The sequence below is a fragment of the Sander lucioperca genome, chromosome 22 (assembly GCF_008315115.2).
Source record: "Sander lucioperca isolate FBNREF2018 chromosome 22, SLUC_FBN_1.2, whole genome shotgun sequence".
In the NCBI taxonomy this organism is placed as follows: Eukaryota; Metazoa; Chordata; class Actinopteri; order Perciformes; family Percidae; genus Sander; species Sander lucioperca.
The window spans coordinates 21728823-21753385 of NC_050194.1; the positions used below are offsets into that span (position 1 = coordinate 21728823).

The 24563-nt window shown below is 40.8% G+C and overlaps 1 protein-coding gene across 16 annotated transcripts in view; it reads right to left on the minus strand.

The window, feature by feature from the left end:
• Window positions 1-24563, minus strand: part of tanc2b (tetratricopeptide repeat, ankyrin repeat and coiled-coil containing 2b) — a 152854-nt gene that overhangs the window by 51979 nt on the left and 76312 nt on the right. For 7 of the 16 annotated variants that reach the window (XM_031315875.2, XM_035997957.1, XM_031315874.2 and 4 more), the window contains 2 exons: window positions 23820-23999; window positions 2198-2314 (listed from right to left, as the gene is read on the minus strand). In XM_031315875.2, the coding sequence (XP_031171735.1) occupies window positions 2198-2314; window positions 23820-23999 (297 nt within the window). Of the gene's footprint in view, window positions 1-349; window positions 534-886; window positions 1318-1432; window positions 1926-2197; window positions 2315-14257; window positions 14516-14542; window positions 15113-23819; window positions 24000-24563 lie in introns of those variants that run through there. The other 9 variants (XM_031315886.2, XM_031315877.2, XM_031315879.2 and 6 more) reach the window with 8 other exon arrangements.

The window sequence follows — 24563 nt, forward strand, 5'->3', positions numbered from 1 at the left end:
CTTTTTAAAAATAAATAAGCATATGCATAATTTTGGGGAATATTTTTTGCTAAAAAAATGTAATGGGAGTCATAGCAAAAAAATATTCCTTACGAACAGTTTATGAAACCGAGGGAACGGATTTTTATTGTGTGCGCACGGTTTAGTTTTTTTTTTTCTCAGCTGTTTTTCAGCTCAAACTGAAATTAAATTGGATGTTTTTTGTCTGAAGACAAAAAGAAGGTCATTTATATTCTCATCTCCGATCTTTAATTTTCATCTGAATACAGTTAGTTCTCCATTTACGTAGATGAAGAACTTATTTCCATACAGCCAATCAAATCACACATTAAACAGCATTTAAACGTACCTACAAATGTCATTTTGGTTCATTTAGATGTGGTCCTTAATCCTCAATACCACTGCTTACAAAAACACTGTCTACTAATGGCTTGTAGGATACAGCGCAAGTTTGTTTACTTTGTATCGCTCATTTCCCTGCTGGGGCTCAGCCCGCCAGTTGATGTCAATCAAACAGACACCGAGACGCCCCTTTAGTGGCTGAGATGAAAAGCTTTAAATAACACTGACATTATTTTTGCAAAAAGGAATGACTAGGGTGACAGTTGGACTTTAACTCAACTCAAAGTCAACTACATATGGATATTGTGATATAAATTTACAAACACCATAATAGAGGATTTAATCCATAGTGCCCACACCTAGTCTGGGAAGTTACTGTAAGAAGGTTGAGCTCTAAAATCATTAGAAAAGCTTTCAAGATGATTAAAGGAGGATGGATGGTCGGCTGGTGGTGAATCTTTACAAGCTATCTCACAAAATATTCACAAACCATATTTATGAGACCACAAATTTCTTTGTAGGCCATTAAAATCAGCTGATATACCTGACTTCCTCCAGGACGCCAGACAGTGTCAGCAGCAGAGTGCTGACTGGCATGCGATCAGATGTTTAAGTCACTGCCCTGCTGCTACTTATGCCAGGGAGCCCTTGTTAAGAGCTAAGATGTCCATCTGTCCACCTGGGAGGTGTGAGTCCTCACCCCAGAAAACCCATCTCATCCCTCCCGGTTCCTCTCCAGCTCAAGTTGTTATTGCAAAGACACAGAATTACTTGTTGTTATCAACTGTTTTCCTGCCTCAATGGCACTTGAGATGACCATTTCAACCTTGAAATGTCACATCTGCAGGAGCTCTTAGCAGCTCATCACAACTGATAGGCTATTCCACAGTCTATTTCACAGGACTGCATTATAAAGCCAGGGACAACAGTTTTTCATCCATGAGATTCAACAGCAAGCCAGGTGCCAGAATTAAAGGGTGTATCCTAACCTACTACAAACTATTGACTTATACAGAAGTACGAGTTCTAGTATGTTTCTATAGCTATATATATATATATATATATATATATGTACATATAAATCACCTACTTAGAGCTCCCATCGAGCAGAAACTCAGCAGCAGAGGCTGGCAGACGGAGAAGGATGGTAGCACTCGGTCGACCATTTTCCCCCCTAAGTTACAACAGCTAAGCCCTGAGACCTCCCATCACTATTTCTCTCATGTCTTCAATCCACCCCTGGGGTGTTGCAGCATTGTCCTACTCTGTTGAGAAGTCCTTACAGCCACCAGAGGTCGAGCAAACAAGACAGGTCAGGAAGCTAACACTGCACTTCTCAGTGGCAACAGGAAGAGGAGAAGCAAGATGAGAAAGCAGATATACTAGAACCAAATCTCAGCAGAGCGCTATCTTGAGTAACCCGCTTTACTGCGCGAGAGGGGAAAGACAAGGGGGGAGAGGGGAGGTTTAACGAGGATAGACAGGAGGGGGGTAGAGGGAAATCTGGACTGTCTGCAGGATTACCAAGCAGCGACTGTGAAGTTAACAGAAAAACAGCGGCGGCACCTAAACAAGCTCTGCGTCCGAGAAAGCAGAGCAGAGTGAGGAAGCAGCGAGGGAGGATTAGAGCGACAGAGAGGGAGGAGGCAATAAGCATGGACACTGTGGGCACTTACAAAGCTATTTCATTAATGACCTTAGCAATGCTTTCGTCTTTGCAGCAGCAGGCAGAATAACTGGCAAAATTCTCCCCATGTCTCTCTCTCTCTCTCTGTGTCTACCACATTCAAAAACAGGAACATACATGCAGAAAGTAACACGACGGAATGAGGGAAAAGCTGGCCTTAAAACTTACCACGGCAGTATGCGTCCAGGTCTGGATTCTTGGCAGTGGTGGAGATGTGTGTAGGTGAGCCAAGCTCTGATTGTGGAATGCGAGGGCTCTCCACAAACTTTGCTTTCCGCAGAGGGGCTGGGAGCAGAAAGCATACACACATATAGAAAAAGGAGACAACACAGACACACACACACACACGCACACACACACACACACACACACACACACACACCAGGGAGATGGAAGAAGACAAGAAAGAGAGGAGTGATAGGGACAGGACAGAAAAGGAGGAAGTCAGAGAGCTTATGAACTTGAAGCATCACACTGATAAAATGAAAACATCTTGAAGGCTTTCTTAGGCAGCTTTGTGTTTTCCTTGGGTCAAAAATAGCTAAATCATGAGTAAAAAAGCAGCATGGACAATCAGGTAGTGGGCTAGGGCAAACCAGTACAGCCGCAGAACCTCAACCGACCAATGAATCGTGAAAATATCACCACACTTCCTCTGTATAGCCCTACATTTCACTCAGAAAGCACAAAACAAAATCGATCTTTTAAGCTGAAGAGATGGATTTATAAAAAAAATAAAAAATGCTGTGTCTATTTGTCCAGCGTCATAATCACACCAAGTTTGCAAATGAGATTCATTTTTGGAATGTTCTCGCGCCTGACTCAAGCACAAAGTCTCAGACATGAAATTCAGTGAGAGAGAAAGCCGGGGGTGGTGGTTGTGACACAATCTTTTTCTGGGCTCTCCGTCACGGCACAGGGATTGTTAGCGTTGTTACCCAGACTAGCTCATGGTATCATGAGTGCATACATTGTGGCAGCAGTCTACTAGGCAAGAATTCACAATGCAGAAGAGTCTTTATACCAATGAACATGTGTTGTACCCACAGAAAGAGAGGCCAGACAGAACTTAACCATCCATTCAATGGCATTGTTTACTTAGAACAGCTTTGCAAGGACGCATACATAGAGCAATGATACAGCAGACAAAGGTTAAGAAAAAAGCCATAATTTTATAGAGGCGTGACCTCCAAAGCTACAGTATACTCATATATCACGTATCAGGAGATATTTCTAAGCTTTCTTGCTTCTTACTTTCTATTTCTAAGCTAATTTATTCTCTGACTCTAATACAAGTCCTCACTTTCTTGAAATGGCTACTGTGATGGAGTTGGACCCAGGCCAAAGTGTGCAAAGGAAATTCAGCTAATAACTAAATTGTGTGCATGGCTCATTGGTTCAACCTATTCTTTTTCATTTTTTGTACTTGTGTGGGCAGCCAGGATCTAAGCATAATTTGGTTTTAATTTACTAATCTGGTTAAAATGAGGTTTTTAAAGTAGATTACTGTATGTATTGCTGCAATGCTGCAACTGTTAACCATCTTTTTAATGGGTGAGCGAACATGTCCAAAGCTATCCGGTGCAGCAACACTGTGCTGAACCAGAGTGGGGTGAGCAGGAAGACACGAGCAGCAGTTGAAACATGTATTCAAGCAACAATGAACAGGCTCTTTACCACTTTTGTTTGGGGTTCGTGTTAAAGCTAATGCCAGTATAATGCATGCGTGTTAGTGTTAGTGTGTGTATAATGGGTGTGGAGTAGAGTTGTCCATCTGTCTATATACTGTTTGTCTTAAGTTATGTAAAGACAGACAGAAATAAATCATTCTGCAGGCAGGAGGTGCAGACTTTTAGTCAATGTGAAAACTTATGTACAGTACGATAGAAAACACTTCAGAGTTCATGCCAAGGCAGCACAATCATCTAAACTTCAAATCTGCATAAAAGCGGATGCCGTCACTGTCCACTGTCTTTAACCCATTGTCTTCAAAATGTCAAGATGGCTCTGCTTTATGCTTAGTGAAAATGATTTTTCTTTTTTCAAATACTGGTAATCTAATAAGGGGTTTAAAGGGCTTTACAATATATATTACTGGTAGGATTTATCAAGCCATAAGAGAGCATGTAATCCTTCATTTTATCTAAACAGGACTGAGAGCTCTATGAGGCTATATTTAGGCACAGCCGTGCTCTAAGCTAAAGTCAGCATGCTGACATGCACACAATGACAATTGTAACATGGTGATATTTAGCAGGTATACAGTATAGTTTACCATGTTCACCATCTTAGTTTAGCATGCTAACATTTCCTAATTAGCCCTAAATGACATTAGTTTTGCAGGTATTTGGGCATAAACCAAAGTATTAGGCAATCTGAGATTACGACCTGATAATGGCACTACATAAAAAGTGAGGGGATCATTTAAGTTATTAAAATTAGGGGAAGAATGTGTGTACCAAATTTCATGGCAATTCATCAAAAAGTTAGCGACATTTCACAATAAACAGTGCCGATAATGGGATACAGTTTCCAGGGTTGACAAGAAAAACGTTTTGAAATGCCTTACTTTGCTATTATAGGAATTCCTGCACCTTTATCCGGATATGCACGAAAAAATAACCACATGTTTCTTGTCCCATGGTCCAACTTTCCACCAATTCATTGCAATCTGTTGTCAGGATTTGAGATATTCTACTCACTCACAAACACACAGTCAAACAAACAAAAACAAAATCTCCTTGGCAGAGGGAATAAAGAACTCCTTCAGAGCTATGAGTATGTGTATAAAGCAGATGCGTTCTCTTGCCACACACAGAGTGTTAATACTGTGTTGGTATGGTCTGGAGAGGACCCTGCTAATTGACCACATCTAGGAAGTGAGCCAGCACAGATGCCACAGTGAGAAACTACAACTGACAGCCAGGAGGAAGAAGGGACAAAAGTTATCCAGGACCGGCTCAACTGCCATGAAAGGAACGTACATAGGGATACTTAAAGGTCCTATGATATGCTGCTTTTTGGATGCTTTTATATAGGCCTTAGTGGTCCCCTAATACTGTATCTGAAGTCTCTTTTATATAGGCCTTAGTGGTCCCCTAATACTGTATCTGAGGTCTCTTTCCCAAAATCCCAAAATTCAGCCTTGGTGCAGAATTACAGCCACTAGAGCCAGTCCCACAATGAGCTTTACTTAGGATGTGCCATTTCTGTGTCTGTAGCTTTAAATGCTATTGGGGAGGCGAGAGGGGGGGGGCAAGGTGGAGGGTGGGGGTGTGGCCTTGACCAACTGCCACTTTGCTTGTTTGCAAGCCATGATGTCTCTCTCTTTCTCATGGGCGGGCCAAATTCTCTGGGTGGGCAAAGCAGAGAAAGGGGAGGTAACCTTGCTCCTCATGACCTCATAAAGGGAAGATTCCAGATTGGCCCATCTGAGCTTTCATTTTCTCAAAGGCAGAGCAGGATACCCAGGGCTTGGTTTACATCTATCGCCATTTCTAGCCACTGGGGGACCATAGGCAGGCTAGGGGAACTCATATTAATGTTAAAAAACCTCATAAAGTGAAATTTTCATGCCATGGGGCCATTTAATGTATTCTGCTTGACAAACAACTCAAACATCATTTTGGTTAATTAATAGTTATATATTTTTATGAGCTAAGACAGATTTTTACATTATTTTGCTGGTATTAAGGTGATTCAAATCACATGGAAAAAATCTATAAATTGAGTGAGTCAATAAATAAATAGTATTTAGGAAGTAAAACAATGTGCAAGTGAAGAAAAAATGACACATTTCCATAGTTAATTATTGAATATTCTGTCATTCAAAGACTATGGACAAAGTCTTACAATACTATACTTCCATGACCTTCAGATGCAAGAGAAAACAAAAAGCAAGTAAGCCAATACATGGTACTGTATACATGAGTCAAACACAGCATATCAGATATAAACAATTTATCTTTTTGATATTTTCCTCCCTTCTTTTAAAGTAAGCGTCATTCATTTCAAGCCACTGATCACAACTGGTGAATCCACAATGGATCCTCGTCTGTTCATCTAAAGAGTACTAAATAGTACTTGCCTGCACAAGGGAATTAAACATCAGTGGATGTGAATGGGAATTAGTTAAGAACCCTTGACCTTCAGTAGAAAAGACGTGTTTCCTAACTGTTTTTTTCTTTTTTGCACAAAAGATTCCAGGTCACACCACCATTAACAACGAAGATATTACAAAAATCTTTCACACATATTCAACAATGTTTATCAATATTGTGAGTCTTGAAAAGTTCACGTTTAGTTCACAGAAAAAAAGAGCAATACAGCAGTCTGCAATGGCTGCACATTCTTTCAATCAAAAAGGGCCCAAAGTAAAAAAAAAAAAAAAAAAATCCTCTTTCAAACCATAGTTTGAAAGCCTTATTTCAATAAGCTGCTCTTGCACCTGCAGTGACACGCTTGCAACAGCTTGCACTAGCTTGTAACAAGCTACAAGGAGCCTGTGATGGACTGAGCTTTTACGTGACAGTGTGCCTGCAAGAGCATCCACGACGATTTCCTCATATATATATATATATATATATATAAATATAAAATATAATAAATAAATTGACAGTTTTTAAATTTTAAATATTTTATATTGCACCTGTGCAACTCCAAAGCCAGCATGCTGCTGAAAACCAGTTGACAATGACTGTGCAAAGAGACTAAAATTGTAAATGAGAGATTACCATTTCTTTTGGTTTTTGTCTCACTGATCTCACCTCTATAAAATGGCGAAGTGAGACTCTGTCTATTGGAGTAAATCCCCTCTATAGCAGCGGCTCCAGGAGACTAAATCCCAGGGACTTCTCTCCTGCAGTTCTGTTGTCAGTGTGTGCCAGGCTGAGGGTGGGTGACAGTGTGATGGATGGTAGCAAGCAAATCCACTCCTCTAATGAGCTTATGAATAAATATCTCTAGTCTGTGTGTGCAGATGCACGTGGCCGTGAAATAGATATTTGTTAAATGCTCAGGATGTGAGGGTGTGAATATGAATATGCATGTGGCATGTATGCAAGTGTACATGTGAGATTAGAGTGAGAACGGGGAGAGATTGGTGACAATGGACCATTGGAAAATGTAAAAAGAAGCTGATCTCTATTCCCAAGATTGTCAGCATATATACACACACACACACACACAGCCTTTGGTGAAATGATCAACAAAAACGAAAGTCAATATTGTGATTCAAATTCACGTATGCAGAGTGTCGTGCATATGAAAGAGGAACGCTTCTTTTCAACATGACAGTCCCCACAGACACAACCTGGGTTTTCAACAAATAAACGACAAGATCTGAATATGAATTGGAGACTCTAATATGCAATGCACAATTTCTCATTTGCTGCAGATGAGTGAATGATAAGCAAGTGAAAGGAGACATTTCTACGGCAATGTCTGAACCACTGTCTCAGTTACCTTCGACCTGAGGCACCCACTCAGACAAAGACATAGACGCCCACACATGCACGAATTAACATACAGAACACTAATGTGGGTGAGGACATACATCGCCCAGCTGTCTGCAACCAAAGCAGAGCTTTACAGAAACCGAGCTTGCAGCCCTGGTCACTATGGCAACAGCAGAGCACAGGGGAAACGGCGAGTCTTGCCCACCTTTTGAAAGGTGGTGGTAACGCACGGAGAGGGTGATTTTACCGACACTAAAAGCTTCAAGGTCCCAACACATTTGTTGAAATGTAATCAAACAACCTCTTTGTATCGACTACTCAGGTCTTCCCCTCGTCACCTCGATTCAAGGAACTCAGCTTTCAAAGATACAAGCTGGGGCGACTGAGCCTCTGACCCTTTGTGTTGTGGCTATCTCCTGCTGTGCCTCAGAAAGAGATGCAGTGGTCTTTATCAAGTTCATTACAAATGTGAGGCTTTATAATGTGGTTAAGTCATTGTCACATTATTTTTAAGGATATTTCGATATATACTATGATATGGTTTTTAAGTCAAATTATTGTTGAACTGTGTTCTACGGTTACGTCCTACATTAGACGAAACTCTTCACACATGAAAAACAAAACCCTCGACAACTACTTGTTTAGCTTTTTTTACAATTTACTCAGAATAATTAATTTGGACATGACAATTTTTTAAAACAATAACAATATAATCATATCAAGCTATGGTTGCCGTAAAAGTTGACAAACGATAATACATTGGTAATATCGCCGAACCATACATTATACTCCATGTTAGAGATTCCACAAACAGTTTATGAAGTCAAAAGAGATTTAACAAAACATGCAAGTACACACAGATAATTTGTCTTTCACTTGTTCAACTTTTGCAACTACTTTAAAAGGGGGACTCCACTGAGGCTACATTAGCTGCTACTAGCATAACACACCCAAATTTCTGACCAAAGTGTTTTCAAGTTGAATTGTGGGTGATGTAGGCAGCAGGTTTCGACAGGGAAGAAGAATACATGGAATTAAAATTATGATATCTGGGTGGCCAGGTTAGCTCAGTTGGTAGAGCAGGAGCACATATATAGAGGTTTACTCCCCGACGCAGCGGCCGCAGGTTCAACTCCGACCTGCGGCCCTTTGCTGCATGTCTCCTGTCCTGTGGAATTAAATGCCCAAAAAAATAATCTTAAAAAATTATGATATCTCTGGTTCTGCTGTCCATTGTATATTGAGTCCGACTAAATTGGTGGATTACTCTTTTAAGACGTTATACATAAATTGAAACACAGAAGTGGCTGATAATTAATGTGTGCTTGATACTGAGGACGTGCTGTTTAACATTTAATTTCACCAGTATTAATGTATGGCCTGGAGGCTTGTTCCCAGTGTGCATATAGTAATCCGGCTCAGAGACCACGGGTGATTTTTGTGTGTTTGTCTCGTTGACTTGTTGAACAAAACAATGCAGACCAGATGTTGCTGTGCAACACAGCGAGATGTTCAGTCACAACTTCATAACAGAGGCAGTCAGCATCAAGTGCAATTCCATTAGCCAGACTGCCTCTCCCTCTTTTAATGTATGTGTGTTAGTGTGTCGGCGCACACGCACATGTGTATCTAGCAAGCAGCCTTAGAGGGATTAGCAAGGTGAGGCACAGGCAGAATTTTAAGAGGGCGGAGGGAGGGACTGATTTTCTAAGAACACTCATTAGCCGAGCTCCCCCTCGCTCAAAAATATGTTACTTCCATGTTTCACACAACCTTATTGGGCCTGGATAGACCTATAGACCTATATCTATGATTTTCTAAGATTTTGTTGAAGGTATTCTGAGCTCTGTCCAAAATCACAATGAATTTTTTTACAAAGCATTAAGCGTCCAGCCTTGGGACAAGAGTAACGATTTGGAATCTGATTGGCTTCTAAAAGATTATGAAAACAACTTGACTTTTCTATTATGTTTTCTATTGACCTTCCAACTATATTGTTATCAGGGTACTGAATGCATCTTACTACTATTTGTGTATCGTTTCTTTGTTCGCAAGGCACTTTATAACAGTGTTTAAACTGCTAATCAAGTGCACTGTTTATAATTATTGCCTAAACAGAGTCCTCCAGCTTGACGCTATTTCAGGGAGATCAATAGGATACTGTTTTATCAAATTTAGCCACACTGGGCAACTTATTTGCTCTGAGCAGCTTTATTTTTATCATTCCATCTCTGGTCTAAAGCCCCTTTGGATACATATGTACTCCATACTGCAGGCTTTCTAAGCAGCTGTATACTCTAGTGAGCAAACCCTTTCTCCTGAAGGACATCATGATGTAGCTGCTGAAGCACAGCGACTATTGTTAACACTGAGTGGTTCAGACACTGTTAACTTTACTTTCTTATGGATTCGCTCCTTCAGTGGTGGGGTGACACAGTAGTGTGACCGTGAACTTCACACAACTCAGCAGGAGTCATCAGAGACCTGCCCTCCTGAAGCCAAAGGATACCAGTAGGCTGTAAAGTTAAATATGATGCCACTTTAAGAAAGCGACAGTCGCATAATTGCCAAGGACACCATTTGATACAGTGGCCTAATAATAGTAAGGCTGCCTTGACCTCTGTGCCAGCTGGAGTTCAACCCCTAGTGGGTATATTTATGACCTCCTGGCCACACTCAACTTGAGGACCACACCCTCGTCATAGTGAAAATCAGGATGAGATAGAAGTGTCTCTGCTGTTATTCAAATAAGGAATTAAATTAAACACTAAAACAAGACAATGAATAAGGAAAGGCATTACATGACTGATTTTGAAGCTTCCAATTAAGATGTTCCTGATAATCGAGCATTATCTTTAGCACGACATAAAATGAACATCACCAAAAACAAATCTTTCATGTCTGACACATGCTGTAATCAATTGTTGCTCTTATGTAATACCTTAGCAGACTGATTGCAGCCATACAAAGTCAGATCTGTGATCCAGACAAATGCCTCAAAGTAGTTCAGCACCATGAAATGAGCAAATAAGTAAACAGCAGACAGACAAGTGGTGAATGTTAATATTGAGGCTGGTGTCATTGTGCAGTCCTGTGCAGCAGTCTGTAAAGGTTTGGATCCGCATGGACACACATACGTACACCCACAATAACAAACTTCTTTAGGCTTCTGTGTGTATCTTACATAGAAATGTTTGCTCAGCTCTCCACCACAGTGTTCGCAGAAAGCAGTGAGGTGGTATATGTAACCCACTGCTCTGTTTTGTAAGCAAATCATTATTATCACTATTTATAGCACACTGCGGGTTTCTCTTTTCTACTCCACAGCTTTTCTTATAGAAGGTACTGCTAAATATCCAGACAAAAACCAAATGTAAGCAACAAGCACACTGTAAGATAGTAATACTTGATTTGTAAAGCAGCTCTCATGCAAAGGAGTAGCTATGTTAGAGGATTATAATTCAGAAATATAAAACACTCTAACAGGTAACAGTGCAATGTTTTATGTTAATAAAACAGCTAAATATGTTTATAGAAATTCATTAAACACTGGGGAATAAAGAGTAAAACCAAAGGATTAAAAACATGAAAGCCCTGGAGAATTAAAACCCAGAAAAATAAAAAATCAGGTTCTTGGTATATATATATATATATTTTAAAACAGAGCAAGTTAGCAATCCCAAGAACATGTTGCAGGATATTGCACGAAAGACAGCCTTGCCAATTGTGTGAAAAAATGGGAATGCCTAAGAAAGAGACGGGGAAGGATTTTAGTGGTCTGTTAATCTTTGATATAAAGGAGGTGGTAGGTAATTTAAAGCTTTACAAAACAAGTAAAATAACTTAAAAATCTGTTCAGCCTGTGGAATGCCATAAACAGTAGAGCAATGTGAGCTCTTCTTTTAGCATTTTTTAAAATTCTAGCCACAGTAAAATATCTTTAGCTCTTTAATCTGTTTTGCCAGACAGCACAATTTTGATTAAAACTCATCTCTCTCTGGGTCCTCATTTAGTTTTTTTTTTAATCACATCCATGCATTGATGTGAGAGAGCATTGGGATAATCTGACATTGTGATGATGTTACCAAGTGGGATCATGTGTAAAAGACAAAAGAAAAGGACCAAGAATGGTTCCTTGAGGAACGCCATTGTTAGTATCAAAACAAAAAAATGAAGGAAACCAGACAAGTACACTACCCAAGACACCCACCTATTTCTCAAGACTGTCATTCAAATTGTCATGATTTAGTGTGTCAAACACTTTGCTAAGGACAGCCAATTTGTTAGCACCAACAATGATTCTCAGTTCCTTTATTACTTTTTGCAGGGCTGTTTCAGTGCTGCTGTTGGCTTGATAACCAGTCTGCAACTTTTGTAATATTCATTTAGATGATTAGGTGTATGGTTAAAAAGCAGTTGTTTTTAAAAGATTATCTTCGGAGATTACAGATTGGCCTGTAATTGCTAAGGGTCTGTCTGGGTTCTTTAGCAGAGGGTGTATCAAGTCAAGTCAAGTCTGCTTTATTGTCAATTTCTTCACATATACTAGACATGCAGAGGAATTGAAAGTTTGTTTCTCACCATCCCATGGTGAAGAAGAAAAAATGCACAACAGATGAGACAAGACATTCCTACCACAAGAATAAAAAAAAAGTGCTCAACAGATAGGGACATTTTTCCTAACACTAAAACAATAAATGGCAACAATATCACAAGACAAGTTCACAAGACAAAAACACAAGAATGTCACAAGCAGCAAAATGGTAGCTGTTTTGAAAGCTTTGGGGGAAGATTTCTAATTGCTGGATGTTACCTGGCATAGACACTTGAAGCTGACTTTAACAAGCATGGTCGGAGGGGGATCAAGCTTCATCTTGCTAATGGCGGCTCTAACTGTGTCTTCTCTCAGCATAATAAAAGATTGTAATTCTAGATCCCAGGGAGTTGTTAAAGAGTTAGCAATACTGTCTCTCATGACTAATTCAAATTCTGTGCATTTGAGAAGTGATGTTTGACTGCAAAGGAAATTGACCTAGAAGACATTTGTGTTACAACAAAAAACTGAGGGCGAGAGTTGCAGGGTCACTGGATTGACCATAAACAATGGGATAACATGACACACTCCAACTAGTTTTCTACGACACCATAATTCGATTCCTCTTCTAACCTTTTGCACGGAGAAACAAAATGAAGGATTTTAAAGGACAGTTGTGTCACCAATGCTTGATTTATAGCCAGGGTGTCAAGCATAGTACAGACTGTGCCCATCCGCCAATAGAGTCACTTAGCAGGCTGCTTTTGTAATCAGGACTGAGTGGTGAAACAGGCCTGCAGCTATCAGAAATCCAGGCGCAATAATAATGTCACTAAACGGTGAATATAGCCTATAATCCACTGGTTAGTAAATTAACATTACATCAATTTTTAGAGGTACTGCATATTAGTCCTGTTGTGTATACTTTGCATGTGTCAGGTTAAATGCTGCCTAAAAATCGACCAAAGTAGTAGACGTTCTGTCAAATTTATTTCATAACCTATCTCAGTCTTACAAGCCATTTGTCTGAACCACGCTCAAGGGGTTGCAAGGGAGGGAAATTGAGCAATTATATAAATCAATATCACTCTGATCCACTGCAGAGGGTATATGAGAAGTCCGCCACTGAAAAGCCAGGTTTAACTGACCTGTCTTGTGAATACATATGAGATCATAGGCACTGACACACACCTACAAAACACTTGAAGAACTCAGGAGGAGGTGGAGATGAGAATAACCTTGGAAAAGCCACAGCAAGAGCTATGCTGTGTCACACATTTTCACAGGGTATTCTCAGATAGGGCAGCCTATATTGTCTATTACAAGATATAACCATCTCAAGCAAGACAAAGTACCTATATTTGTCTGTGCAGTTGATTGCTCTCTTCATACAGTTTCTTTGAATAACAATTTCTTGTCAGACAATAATCCCTCAGCTAAAACGTCTAAAGAGGGAGATAAATAATAGAAAGATCCTTGTGTCATAACCATGAAGGGATATCACTGTGGATGGGACCTCATTCATTCTGCTCCATCTGATTCAAATAACCCCATGAGGGATCCTAAAACCCAGGAAATGTTCTTCCACCTTGGACACAATCAACATGGTTATTTATCCACCCTGAAATTGTCTCTCCTGAATGACAGCTGACAACGTAAGCTCATCAAAGCACTCTCCAGGTGGTGATACTAAGTGGTGTGAAAACTAGCTGTGGGCGCCTCATCAAAAGCCATTCACCTGAGACCAGCAATAGCAGCTGCTGATGAGGTGCTTATGTTTTGCTGGCAGACATTGTTATTGAGACATTTTGTTCTGCTCACACACCAGCTAGCAGTCCCCTGGGATAAGGCAAGGAGAGAGGCAGCCTGCAGCACTGGAACTGGAAGGAGGAACCACATCCCAGCACATGACAGGGTGATTCTGGTACACAACAACAAGCTGCTGTTACTGTTGTTGCCGACTGCACGGTGTGGGGAAAAACTATTCCCCACCAACTTCAACCCGTTTACGCAACCATATGCTACATATGACGCTGTGCTCTGGAAGGAAAAGTGAGACACACAACAACAAGAACAAGCACCATTAGCCGCCTACAGCTTGTGCTTAGACATGCACAGTCCAACAGAAACACACACACACACACACACACACACACACACACACACACACAAAGACAATTGAATGCTCACCCACGCTGACGCATGAAACAGAGTAGTTCGCCACGAAAAAGCACTTACATTATCGCACTCTGGTTGATTCACAGGTCCTCGAGCCTACATTGTCATTAGAGTGCAGCCCTTTGACAAATGGATCATTTCATGTAGAGAAATTACTTTTCCTGTGCTCCTCCTCCCATTAACCCCATGTCTGTACAAACGTCATTCGAACCAGTGGGCGACGCAGCCAGCTCCAGGTGTGAGATCAGACCGAGCAAAAGGTGTAGCAGCAGGTGAAAGAGGAGGAGACAAGGTTTGCGGGCACAGATGGAGGAATCAAGCAAAAGAGGGTGTGGCGGGGCTCACCATTCTCAAACCAGATCTCGCATTCCTGAAGGTTGGAGTACGGCACCAGCTCCCCTCCTTGCACCTCCAGCGACACGAGCAGTCCTTCCTCCCGGAGTGATGACCAGTTCATCAAAAATAAGCAAAAAGGAAAGAAAAAACTAAAACAGGAAACAGAAAAACACCTGCAACCAAGCAGTGCGGAGAAACAGAAGCTCTCACTCTCTTTCTTCCTTCTTGTTTCCTTTCTGAGGAAGTCTCCACAGGTTTCAGTGCTGATGCTGCCTGCTCAATACAGTCGCAGTAAATGATACAGAGCCAGGCAAGATATGGCAGTGACGGGAGGAGTGAGAGGAGGAAGAGGAAGGGGAGGGAGAATAAGGAAAGGAGGAAGGAAGAGAACGTAGCAGTCACTGTGTCACTGGGGGACACAGAGGTGACACCTTTATGATGGCAGTAGTACCGAGGGCTGACATGTGACCAAAACCTTCGCCACTACGAATGAAAAAAAAAAAAAGAAAAAAAAAAAAACAGAATAGGAAGCTTTTCCCGCTAGGAGCCCTGGAAGCACAGATAGGAACGATCTTCTCCTTCTCCTCCGTGACTGCATAAGCGCTTAGCGTGTTATGTATAGATGTGAGAGGCGCACTCTCACTATAGGAACAGGAGCCCAGGTCTCCAACAGATGAATGGTGCAGTGCTGCTGTTGTCATGGCAACCACAGTGCAAAAAGAGGGGGAGGAAAAGGATGAGTAGGGAGGAAAGAAAATGGCATAAAAAAAAGGAAGGAGGGAGGGTTTTATTAAAGGGACAGTTTTTCGTGCGTGGACGGAGCTTTGGGGACCCATCACATCGCACGTGAAAAGAAAAAAGAGGAGAGGTATTATTTGATAGGAACAAGGGTTTCAATAAAACCTACTCCATTTTCCTCTTGGGCTCATGCATCCCTGTCTGTCCTTGTTTTACCCTTGAAAGCGTATTTGTACAGCTGCAGCCATGTTTTACGGCTATTTAGGGGTTCAAACCCATGGGGCTTAGAGTTTATTGTGTACCACCTTTGCTTCTGCCGGGGGTTCATATCCGTTACGCTGTAAGCCCGCTGTTTGTGTAAGTGTTTGTTATTAATCTCCTCCAGTCACACTTATTTCCCCAGAGTGACATCTCAGACCAGCATGTTTTACAGTATATTACCAACAGGCCTTACAGATGTGCTACAGTAACAGGTCAAAGTTTAGAATGCCACTTTATGTGCACCACCAGTCCTCTACATGATTTAACCTGGGTCTCTATCTGACCATCCCTGCAGTTAAACATTGCCTCTTGCTTATGAGTGCAAAATATAATTTATTTTACGCCAGTTTTAATTTTGGGTCGGACAACAATAACTTACAAGTGATGTGTATTGTAGGCTAGTCGCATATTGTCAACAAGATGCAACATATTCCTGTGAGATAGATGACAGGTGGGGGTGGCCACAAAACACAGCTCCATTGATATTATGTGCTATTTTGTCATTCTTAACATGCCTACTTTATATTTCCTGTGTCTTTTTCGCACATTAACCGGACAGAGACAGTGGCAGACTTACCCTCACTCCTCTGTTTAATATGTACAAAGATAGATATAACGTGTTAATGAGCTTAAGAGGTGCTTGTAGACGGATTTTGTTAGCATTGGACAGAGCAAGGATTTCCCCCGTCTCCAGTCTTTGTGCTAAGCTAAGCTAACCAGCTACTGGCTTTATATTAACTGTGGTATCAATCTTTTCATTTAGCCCTAGACAAGAAAGTTTATCAATCTAAAATGGAAGGAAGAAAGTCTGTATGTCCTCCGATCGTCTTGACCATTGTCGGTGACCCAAGGAAGCACAGTGTCAAGTGCGGGCACTTGAGATCTGCAGGACATATATATTAGTAGTGTAAACACTGTGGAGTGGATTGAGAGGGGACCCCTATTAACACAGGTGAACAGCATGGTGGGTACAGCACGCTCTCCGTCACTCGCTACAGGACATTCAAGAGCAGATTAGTTCTTGAGAAAGCTGCAAACAGCAATACCACAGGCCAGGCAAATCAGCCCGTTCCAAACAGGCACATTTTCAATGGGCACTGCAGTACTTTCACAAAATGCCAAACTTTGGCTCTAAATTCTTTTTTCTGTATTTGAACTGACTGAACAAGACTAAAACACCTCAAAAGTTTCAGTTTAGAAAATCCTGCAATGCAAGCTGGTGTGTCTTTTTTTTACTCTTCTGCGCCAGCATTCACCAATCATGTCAGCAGAAATGAATAAACTGCAAGAATTGACAGATATGTATCAATTCCATCAAGTACCTTTACAATGACACACTGTAAAATAACTGATTTGCACTTAATGAAGAAAAGGTATGATAGGTGAATGATATTTCATCGCTAAAACACCCAGACTATTTTGACTGATGACTAAAATGTGACAAGTTTTTCCATCACAGCGTGTAATCCAGCCAGTTCTTTAGTGTTCCTCCTGAGGACATCATACTCCCATTTCAATTACTCCTTTCTACACCTAACCTTCACTCTTTATTTTTCACCTGTGACAGTGGAGCTAAAAATGTCACATTTCCTTTCAGCGGAACAAATGGTTTGCAGGGTCCGTGGTGGCTGGGACGGTTGAGGCAAGAAATAATGACAATAATTGAAGAACAATTTTCTCAATGTGCAATGCTGCAGTAGGGAGGCGTGGTGATTGAGATGCCCCAAATGTCAGTGTTCATTTTAAAAAAATCTCAGAGGACACCAGATGTCATATAGAAAGCGAGGCTGGCTAAGGAGGCGTGGAAAGAGGGAGATTGAGATGTCCTAAATGTCAGCCTTCCTCTCAAAAAGACACAGGACAAGATGCTCAAGGCATGGTGCACTGCACGTTTGTGTTAGATGACTTAAAAGGAAAAGTCCAGATTTTACAATATTGTGTCCAGAAACCAGGACAACAACATCATATCAACACATCAACATATATCATGTTATAAAACATATTTCAGTAGGACAGATGCATTGTTTCATTTTTTATTTGTTGTCTCGTTTGTTTACATGATGTAGGGCGTATTGGGTGTTTATCTATCGATGTTTAATCTTAGTTTAGTTTACCAGCAGCATAAATGATGCAACTGAGCCATCAACTGGTACACCTGTACTTTGCAGGTTAAGATTTTCCGTATAAATGATGCATTGTTATGAATTAAAATACCTAATAGCATTAAAACGCTGTTAAAATTAGCTGCAACATTAAAATGCTTTCACATGTTTCACATGTATACATATTTATATTAATAGAACCTCCTAAAGGGATAGTTCGGATATTATAAAGTGGAGATGTTTTAGGTACTTTTCTAAGCAATGTACTGCTGTGGACGGGGGCAGCAGCTAAACATATTTTAGCCACCTAAAAAAAAAAGCCCACCTACAAATCTATATCAGTTTTATACACTTAAACTGATATGCTGTATTTTCACCGCTTCACCTTGCTGCAGACAACCCTTTCCAACGGGAACCTAAGCCGGAATAGTAAAAGAAAAAAGGTCTAGATAGTTATAAAGTAAAACAAAAAGCTTGAAAGTGCAACAGCTCTACTCTTACATGTGTCATACTGCACATCATATTAATCATAAATAAAGAAAACTTGATAACTACTTTTTGTGATCTATTGCAACTGTTTAGTTGTTGTTTTACCATGCCCACAACACTGCTACAGGTAATAATAACCTACATTTCCCAGATGCCTCTTTTGAAAATCCCAAAATAATGTGTCTCAACACGAGTTTTAGCTGTGGGCTTATAATAGACCATTGTATCTGTGCAAGAAATGCCAACAAGTGATCCTGTCATCTCCATTTGGACACTTAATACCACCAAACAATAACACAGCCCCAGAAATGCAGCATTCATCACGAGTAGCTAATTCAACAGAGCTCAACATGTTCATCTTCATGTGCGTCCTTTAAGACCACCCACACAATGAGCTGTAATACCTGACTAAGCAGTTCTGCACACTGTGCCTTGTTAATGCTGGCCATCCATTTTTATGCATGCATCACGTGGCCATTTAGAAGTTAGCTAACTGTAGTACAGTGCCACTTATTCACATATCACTCTATTTAAGCACCATAGATAGAGACAATAGATTTTAGATATACTCATATTACTGTAATCACTGCAGCAAGAGTGGGAGAAAAATGAGGTGGTATAATTAAACCAAGCGGATTCTCAGGTTTTAAGGCCAAATGCAATTTTCCACCTTTATGTGGCAATCCATAGGGAGGGAGTAATTGAATTGATTGCAGCCATTAATTAGGGGAAAGCAGTGTAATCTGGGGAGAGATGTTGAAATAATTCCTTTTAAATGTTTCAGAGTGGAGCAGGGCCAATCAATCAGCTTGGGCGATGGTCTCTGGCAAGCCTGACACTTGAGTGAGGTGTTTATTAAGGAACAAATAAGCAATCAGTGATTACAACTCATAACATTCAGCCACTGAGATATCTCTGTGAGAATGAGCAATACTCAGCACTCATAGTCTTAGATAACAGCGGGCTAAAAATAGACAACGTAAAACACAGTGGTCGGGGGATCTGCGAAAAATGAAGACAAAGTTATGTTGCATAATGTAATACAAACTGAGAACGTATGTTTGTGCACAGCAGGAGGCAGAAATGATATCATAACTTGGGAAAAGGGAACATTTCCATTGAAAAAATGCAAAGGCTTGTAATTATGTAATACATGACGTTTAAAGACCCCCCGTCCTCAGCAGACATTCCAGAGTCGAGCCCAGTGTTAGAAGAAGTGTTCAAATAATTTGCTTCAGTAAAAGTAGAAATACACTCACAGTATAAAAATACTCCATTACAAGTTAAAGTCCTGCATTCAGAATGTTACTTTAGTAAAAGTACGGAAGTATTAGCAACAGAACATAATTGACGTATCAAAAGTAAAACTACTCGTTATGCAAAACGGCTCCTGTCAGTATTATATTATTTTATTATTGGATCACTGATGTATTCATTATTAATTTTAGTACTTTAATGTAACAATGGATCTTATTTTATATCCTGATCTCATGTTTTGTTTATAAAATTTTAATATGAAAAGTAACTAAAGCTCTTAAATAAGTGTAAAGTAAAATTGTACTTAACTTGTACTGAGTAAATGTACTGAGTTACTTAGTGCACTCAGACACAGAAACTCTTCCCTGACTGTGTAGTCTGACCTCTCTGGAAGGCAGGGGGATTAAAAGACATTTTTCCTGTGAGGTTTAATAAAGTATACAAATATTATTGTTAGTTCAGTTGGATTACACGTGACAGAGACTCCAGATTTCATTAATGGAGTTCTTGCTAAGTTGTTAGAGCCCGAGCAATACAACAGCAGCCTGATATGATGGACATTGAGAATTTTTACTTAAGTAAAAGTAGCGATACCATGCTATAAATATACTAATAACAAAAGTTAAAGTCTTAGCTAGTAAATGGACCATGAGTTTAAGGCTGCTTTATTATTGCAAAAATCACAACCACGATTATTTTGGTCAATATTGTCATCATGATTTTTTAACACGATTACTCATTAACTTTGGAAACATCATGCATTTATTGAACTTATCTTTTTTTTTTCTTAAACTTTCTTAAAATTTTTCTTAAACTTAAAAAATATAATTCAACTGCACTAAAAAAGTAAAGCAAAATTAGAAAAAGAAATATAAAATAAAATAAATAAATGAGATCAAAATGAATGAGATCAACTATGTTGTAATGTTAGTGCACTTTAGCAACATACTAAAAAAACTACGTTAACATATATTTAATGTATAAAAATAATAAATAAAAAGATTAGACCGAAATAAATTAGATCAAATAGATAGATAGATAGATAGATCAAACCTGCTGAACATATATTCAACACGAGTCCACTGCGATGACATGGTACAGTATGCCTCCTGCCATCCTCACCAATCTGTTTCACAAGTTGACCCCTCGAGCATCTGAGGGCCCCCTTGAGAGTCTTCATGCAGGCAGAGAGGATTAAATCAGAAACTCAACGCTTCTCTAAAAAGGTCAGTGCTTTCATGGCGTTTTCATTCTATCAGAGCCTTGAGGTCGAATAACTCAAGTCCTCACCAACACTAACACTCTGCCACAGGAGGGCAAAGAGAGGCTGCGGTTGATGGAGGCCCCCAGAGGAGAGGGGGTGGGTGATCAATATGAAGCAGCCTTAAGACCTGCTGCTATTTGCTCTCTATTGGGGCATTCAGACCAAAAAAAAAACAACCTGGCGATTTGCCACAGGGTTGTGCGGAGGGAGGAGTTTTAATGAAACGGTCCATTTGTGCGACGTCCTGTTGTGTTCTTAAATCCCCCTACAAAGCACAAGTAGACTTTATAGTTCACAATTACTGTTTTCCTTCAAATCGTTTATAGATAACGACGTTTCCGACCGCACATGAAGGCAGCTTTATTTCACAGGAGAGAAAGAAAAGTGTGAGTGCTTTGTTGTTGCAGGAAACATTCAGCGCAACTCCTGGGCAGTTCAGTGCTTGTGTTTCGTTTTTTACCCCCATAGTGTTTTAAAACTTTCTTTTGGCAGCGACAGTGAGGTTTCCTGTTTACTGTATGGGATTCTCACACCGCATCAAACCATAGCTCAAAACACACCGACAAGTCTGATCGCAGGTTACATGATTGGCCATCGCAGTGTGACGTGGGGTTTCTCCAAAAGTTGGGTCAGTCTCACCTTTTCGCCGCAGGCCAGCTGTGTTTTTTTTGAGTGTCCCCCGTGCGGTGTCCCCCGTGCGGTGTCCCCCGTGCGGTGTCCCCCGTGCGGTGTCCCCCGTGCGGCATCCCCCGCCGCAGCCTAAACGCACTACCCCCATTAAAAATGAATGGAAAGACCTGCGTTTTTGCCAGACCACCGGACAGCTGAAGAAGGCTGTCTGAACGCGGTCTCATGCAATCATCTGCCACCTCTCTTTTTTCCCACCTCTGCCATTGCTGGCATGGGAGGGGTTCTGTGACGCCAGCACACACACACACACACACACACACACACACACAAGCTTGGTACTGTCAAGCTGTGCAGGATGTGGCGCTGCGTTTGAATTAATTAAAGGGCGAGAAAGCCAGGGTGGTTAAGACCTAGTGCAATCTGGTGCTCGATGCCACTTGAGAGCAGACACAGGTCTTTGAGGACTTGAAGTACCTCGGGGGACTTGAGCGTTTTTGTGCATGTTGTTTTAGAGTCAGACATGCTTATGCAAGAGCGGTTTAGCTCCTATAATCAAATGGACATGTTATCTGAAGAATAAGGAAAGAAGAAAACAGTATGTAACGGTGCCAATCACTGTTTATGATGTACAAATCTTAGTCCTGCGAGGCCCCACTAGCTGTACAAAGTCATACAGTTTTATGTTGTTGTTTTTTGTCAGAGACTTAATCATTACATCAGACTACAATATAACACACATTAGGTGGTGTGACAGAGACATACATCTGGAAGGATTAACACAGTGAGGTGCTAATCCTGCCAAAATCCTCTCTCTCACTGTCATGCACCCAAACTCACATGAACATTCAAGATGACAAGTGTAATTGGACAAATTATGCAAAAGCAAAACAAATCACACAAAGCGGAAGTGCAGTAAGTACACATCTAAGACATACAGAATATTAAAAATGAAATGACTCCTAATTCCCAAATTAAAATCTGAAAATTTCAAAGCAGCCTTCACAACCAGCAGCAGCACCTGACTGGCATACTATAACAGAGCCAAGTAGTCTAATTTGCTATTGCAGAGGCACCGTACCTGCATCCAGCGCTTAGTGACCCAAGATGATTGTGATTGGTTTAAAGAAATGCCAATAAACCAGAGCACGTTTTTCTCCTTTCCAGGAATGTTGTCTGGACAAGCCAATGGCAACACAACACTACAAGTCAAGTGACCAAATGTGCGACAATACTGTAAACAGACTTCTCCCTACGTCAGCCGTGATATCAGACATAAGACGGCACAGCTGGCATTTATCAAGCTATTCTTAAACATGTTCCTCTGTAACGGCCATCACACACACACACACAAACAAACACACACACACACACACACACAATCAAAAAAATTCACTTTGATCCACTTAGATGAAAGTGTAGACATCAAATTAGGCTGCCACAAAACATGAAGTTAAAGAAAAATACAAAAAGAGCTCCTTAAACAGCAGAGACAAGCAAAGAGAAATGTCATTCTCAAGTCCTGATCCCCCAAAATAGCCTCTGCTGGATCCTGTCACCCACACAGAGCCCTCCTACAGTGGTGTCGCACACCCAGGTGAAATGAAAGAGAAAATCTGTTTCCCCTTTAAAACCTACACTTTAGATGACCCGGGAGTATAAATCATTCTGTATGATGTAAAAACCATGGTCCCTTCGGCATATCAGAAATGGTTAATGATCTAAAGTAGCTGAGAGGCTGGTGCACCCTAGTGGTGACTACTGAATCAAGCATTAAATCCTTCACACCCATCCATGTAGAGGCATCTATGTAGAGGCTGCACTGATATTGGGTGAAGCAATGTTAATATTTCATTTCTCATTTTGAAAATCGCCACAGAGCCGTGAGTCTTGGATGTCCTGTGTACCAAACCACAGCATTATAAAAGCAGAGGGAACATGACACAGACTCATAATCCAGTTAGTGGGGAGACAGAGGAGGGGGGAGGCGGGTTCCCACATTCTCTGAATGTCAGGGTTGAGTGTGGAAGGAAACGATTAGCGGTGGAAGATAAAGAGCGATAAAGGAGGGCAGCGCCGACCACAGCTCCCAGTCCATCGGCTGCTCTTGGCTCTTGGACTTTGGTGATTACAAGAATTGGAAATTGCAGTTTGCCGCAGGCCAGAGCTATATGTTTCTACTCAGAGTCAGTGGGGGAGTAATACAGTAAGAGATTACTGATTATCGGCAGCCATCAGGGTGAGAAGCCATTCCACTCCTCTTCACTTTGTCTCATGAAATCTGTTTTAATTCACTGTGTGTGATTCTCTGAGTGATTGGGTACCCTGCCTGCAGTGGTACAGTGAAGGGTTAAGGGAGGCTGTATTAGCACAATGAGTCTATGGGGGAGGACAGTTACAGGCAAGGATGTGTGTGTACAAGACATATTTGAACCAGATTTAGCCCACATCTCTGTCGGCTGTGCTTTTCTTTCCCAAACACAGGTTTTTAAAATGTGACAACACATGAATATTTTTATGAATCTTAACTTCACTGCAGTGCGTTTACCTGTGAGCTTCTTCACGGGCTGTAGCCTGACACTGATGGTCTGGTGGGTGAGCAGCGGGGAGGAGGGCAGCGAGCGTGACACGCCCTCCATGATGCGAATGTGCTGCATGCCCTCGGTCATGGAGAGAGGGGGCACAGCGTAGTCTCCTTCAAAGGCACAGTCGCTGTCTATGCTGCCACCTGCAGGGTGGGAGGGAAAACAAAACAAGTATGAGATGCTTTTCTCTGCTATTAATAGTAGGTAATAACCTAACACTGTCGGGAGTTTCTGCAAAGAAAGCAAAGAGACTTCACGTAACAATGTATGGAGATGTTATTCATGTAGAGACCTCATAAAAATGGCATTTGAGTCAAATGTCACTCAAATAATGTTATCAAATGACATTCTGCCTCGGCATGTGGACATAATTTCAGTTACATGAGAATGGCTTTCTGCATTCTGTTGATACTAGAAAATGACAGAAAGACCTTAATAAAGAAATCAAACTACAACACAAAGTTCTCTCTGACACAGTCTTGACCAAATATTTTACACTGAGATTCTCCTAGGTGTTTTGGGCTTCAACTAACAACTCATTCCATTATCTATTAACTTGCTGATTATATTTTTATTAATTAATTGCTTATTTGTCTATAAGATATCAGAAAACAGATATCAGAAGTGCACTTCACAATTTCCCAAAGCCCAAGGCGGTGTTTGATTTGTTTTGTGGGATAACTGCTAAATTTACAGTTAGACAGTGT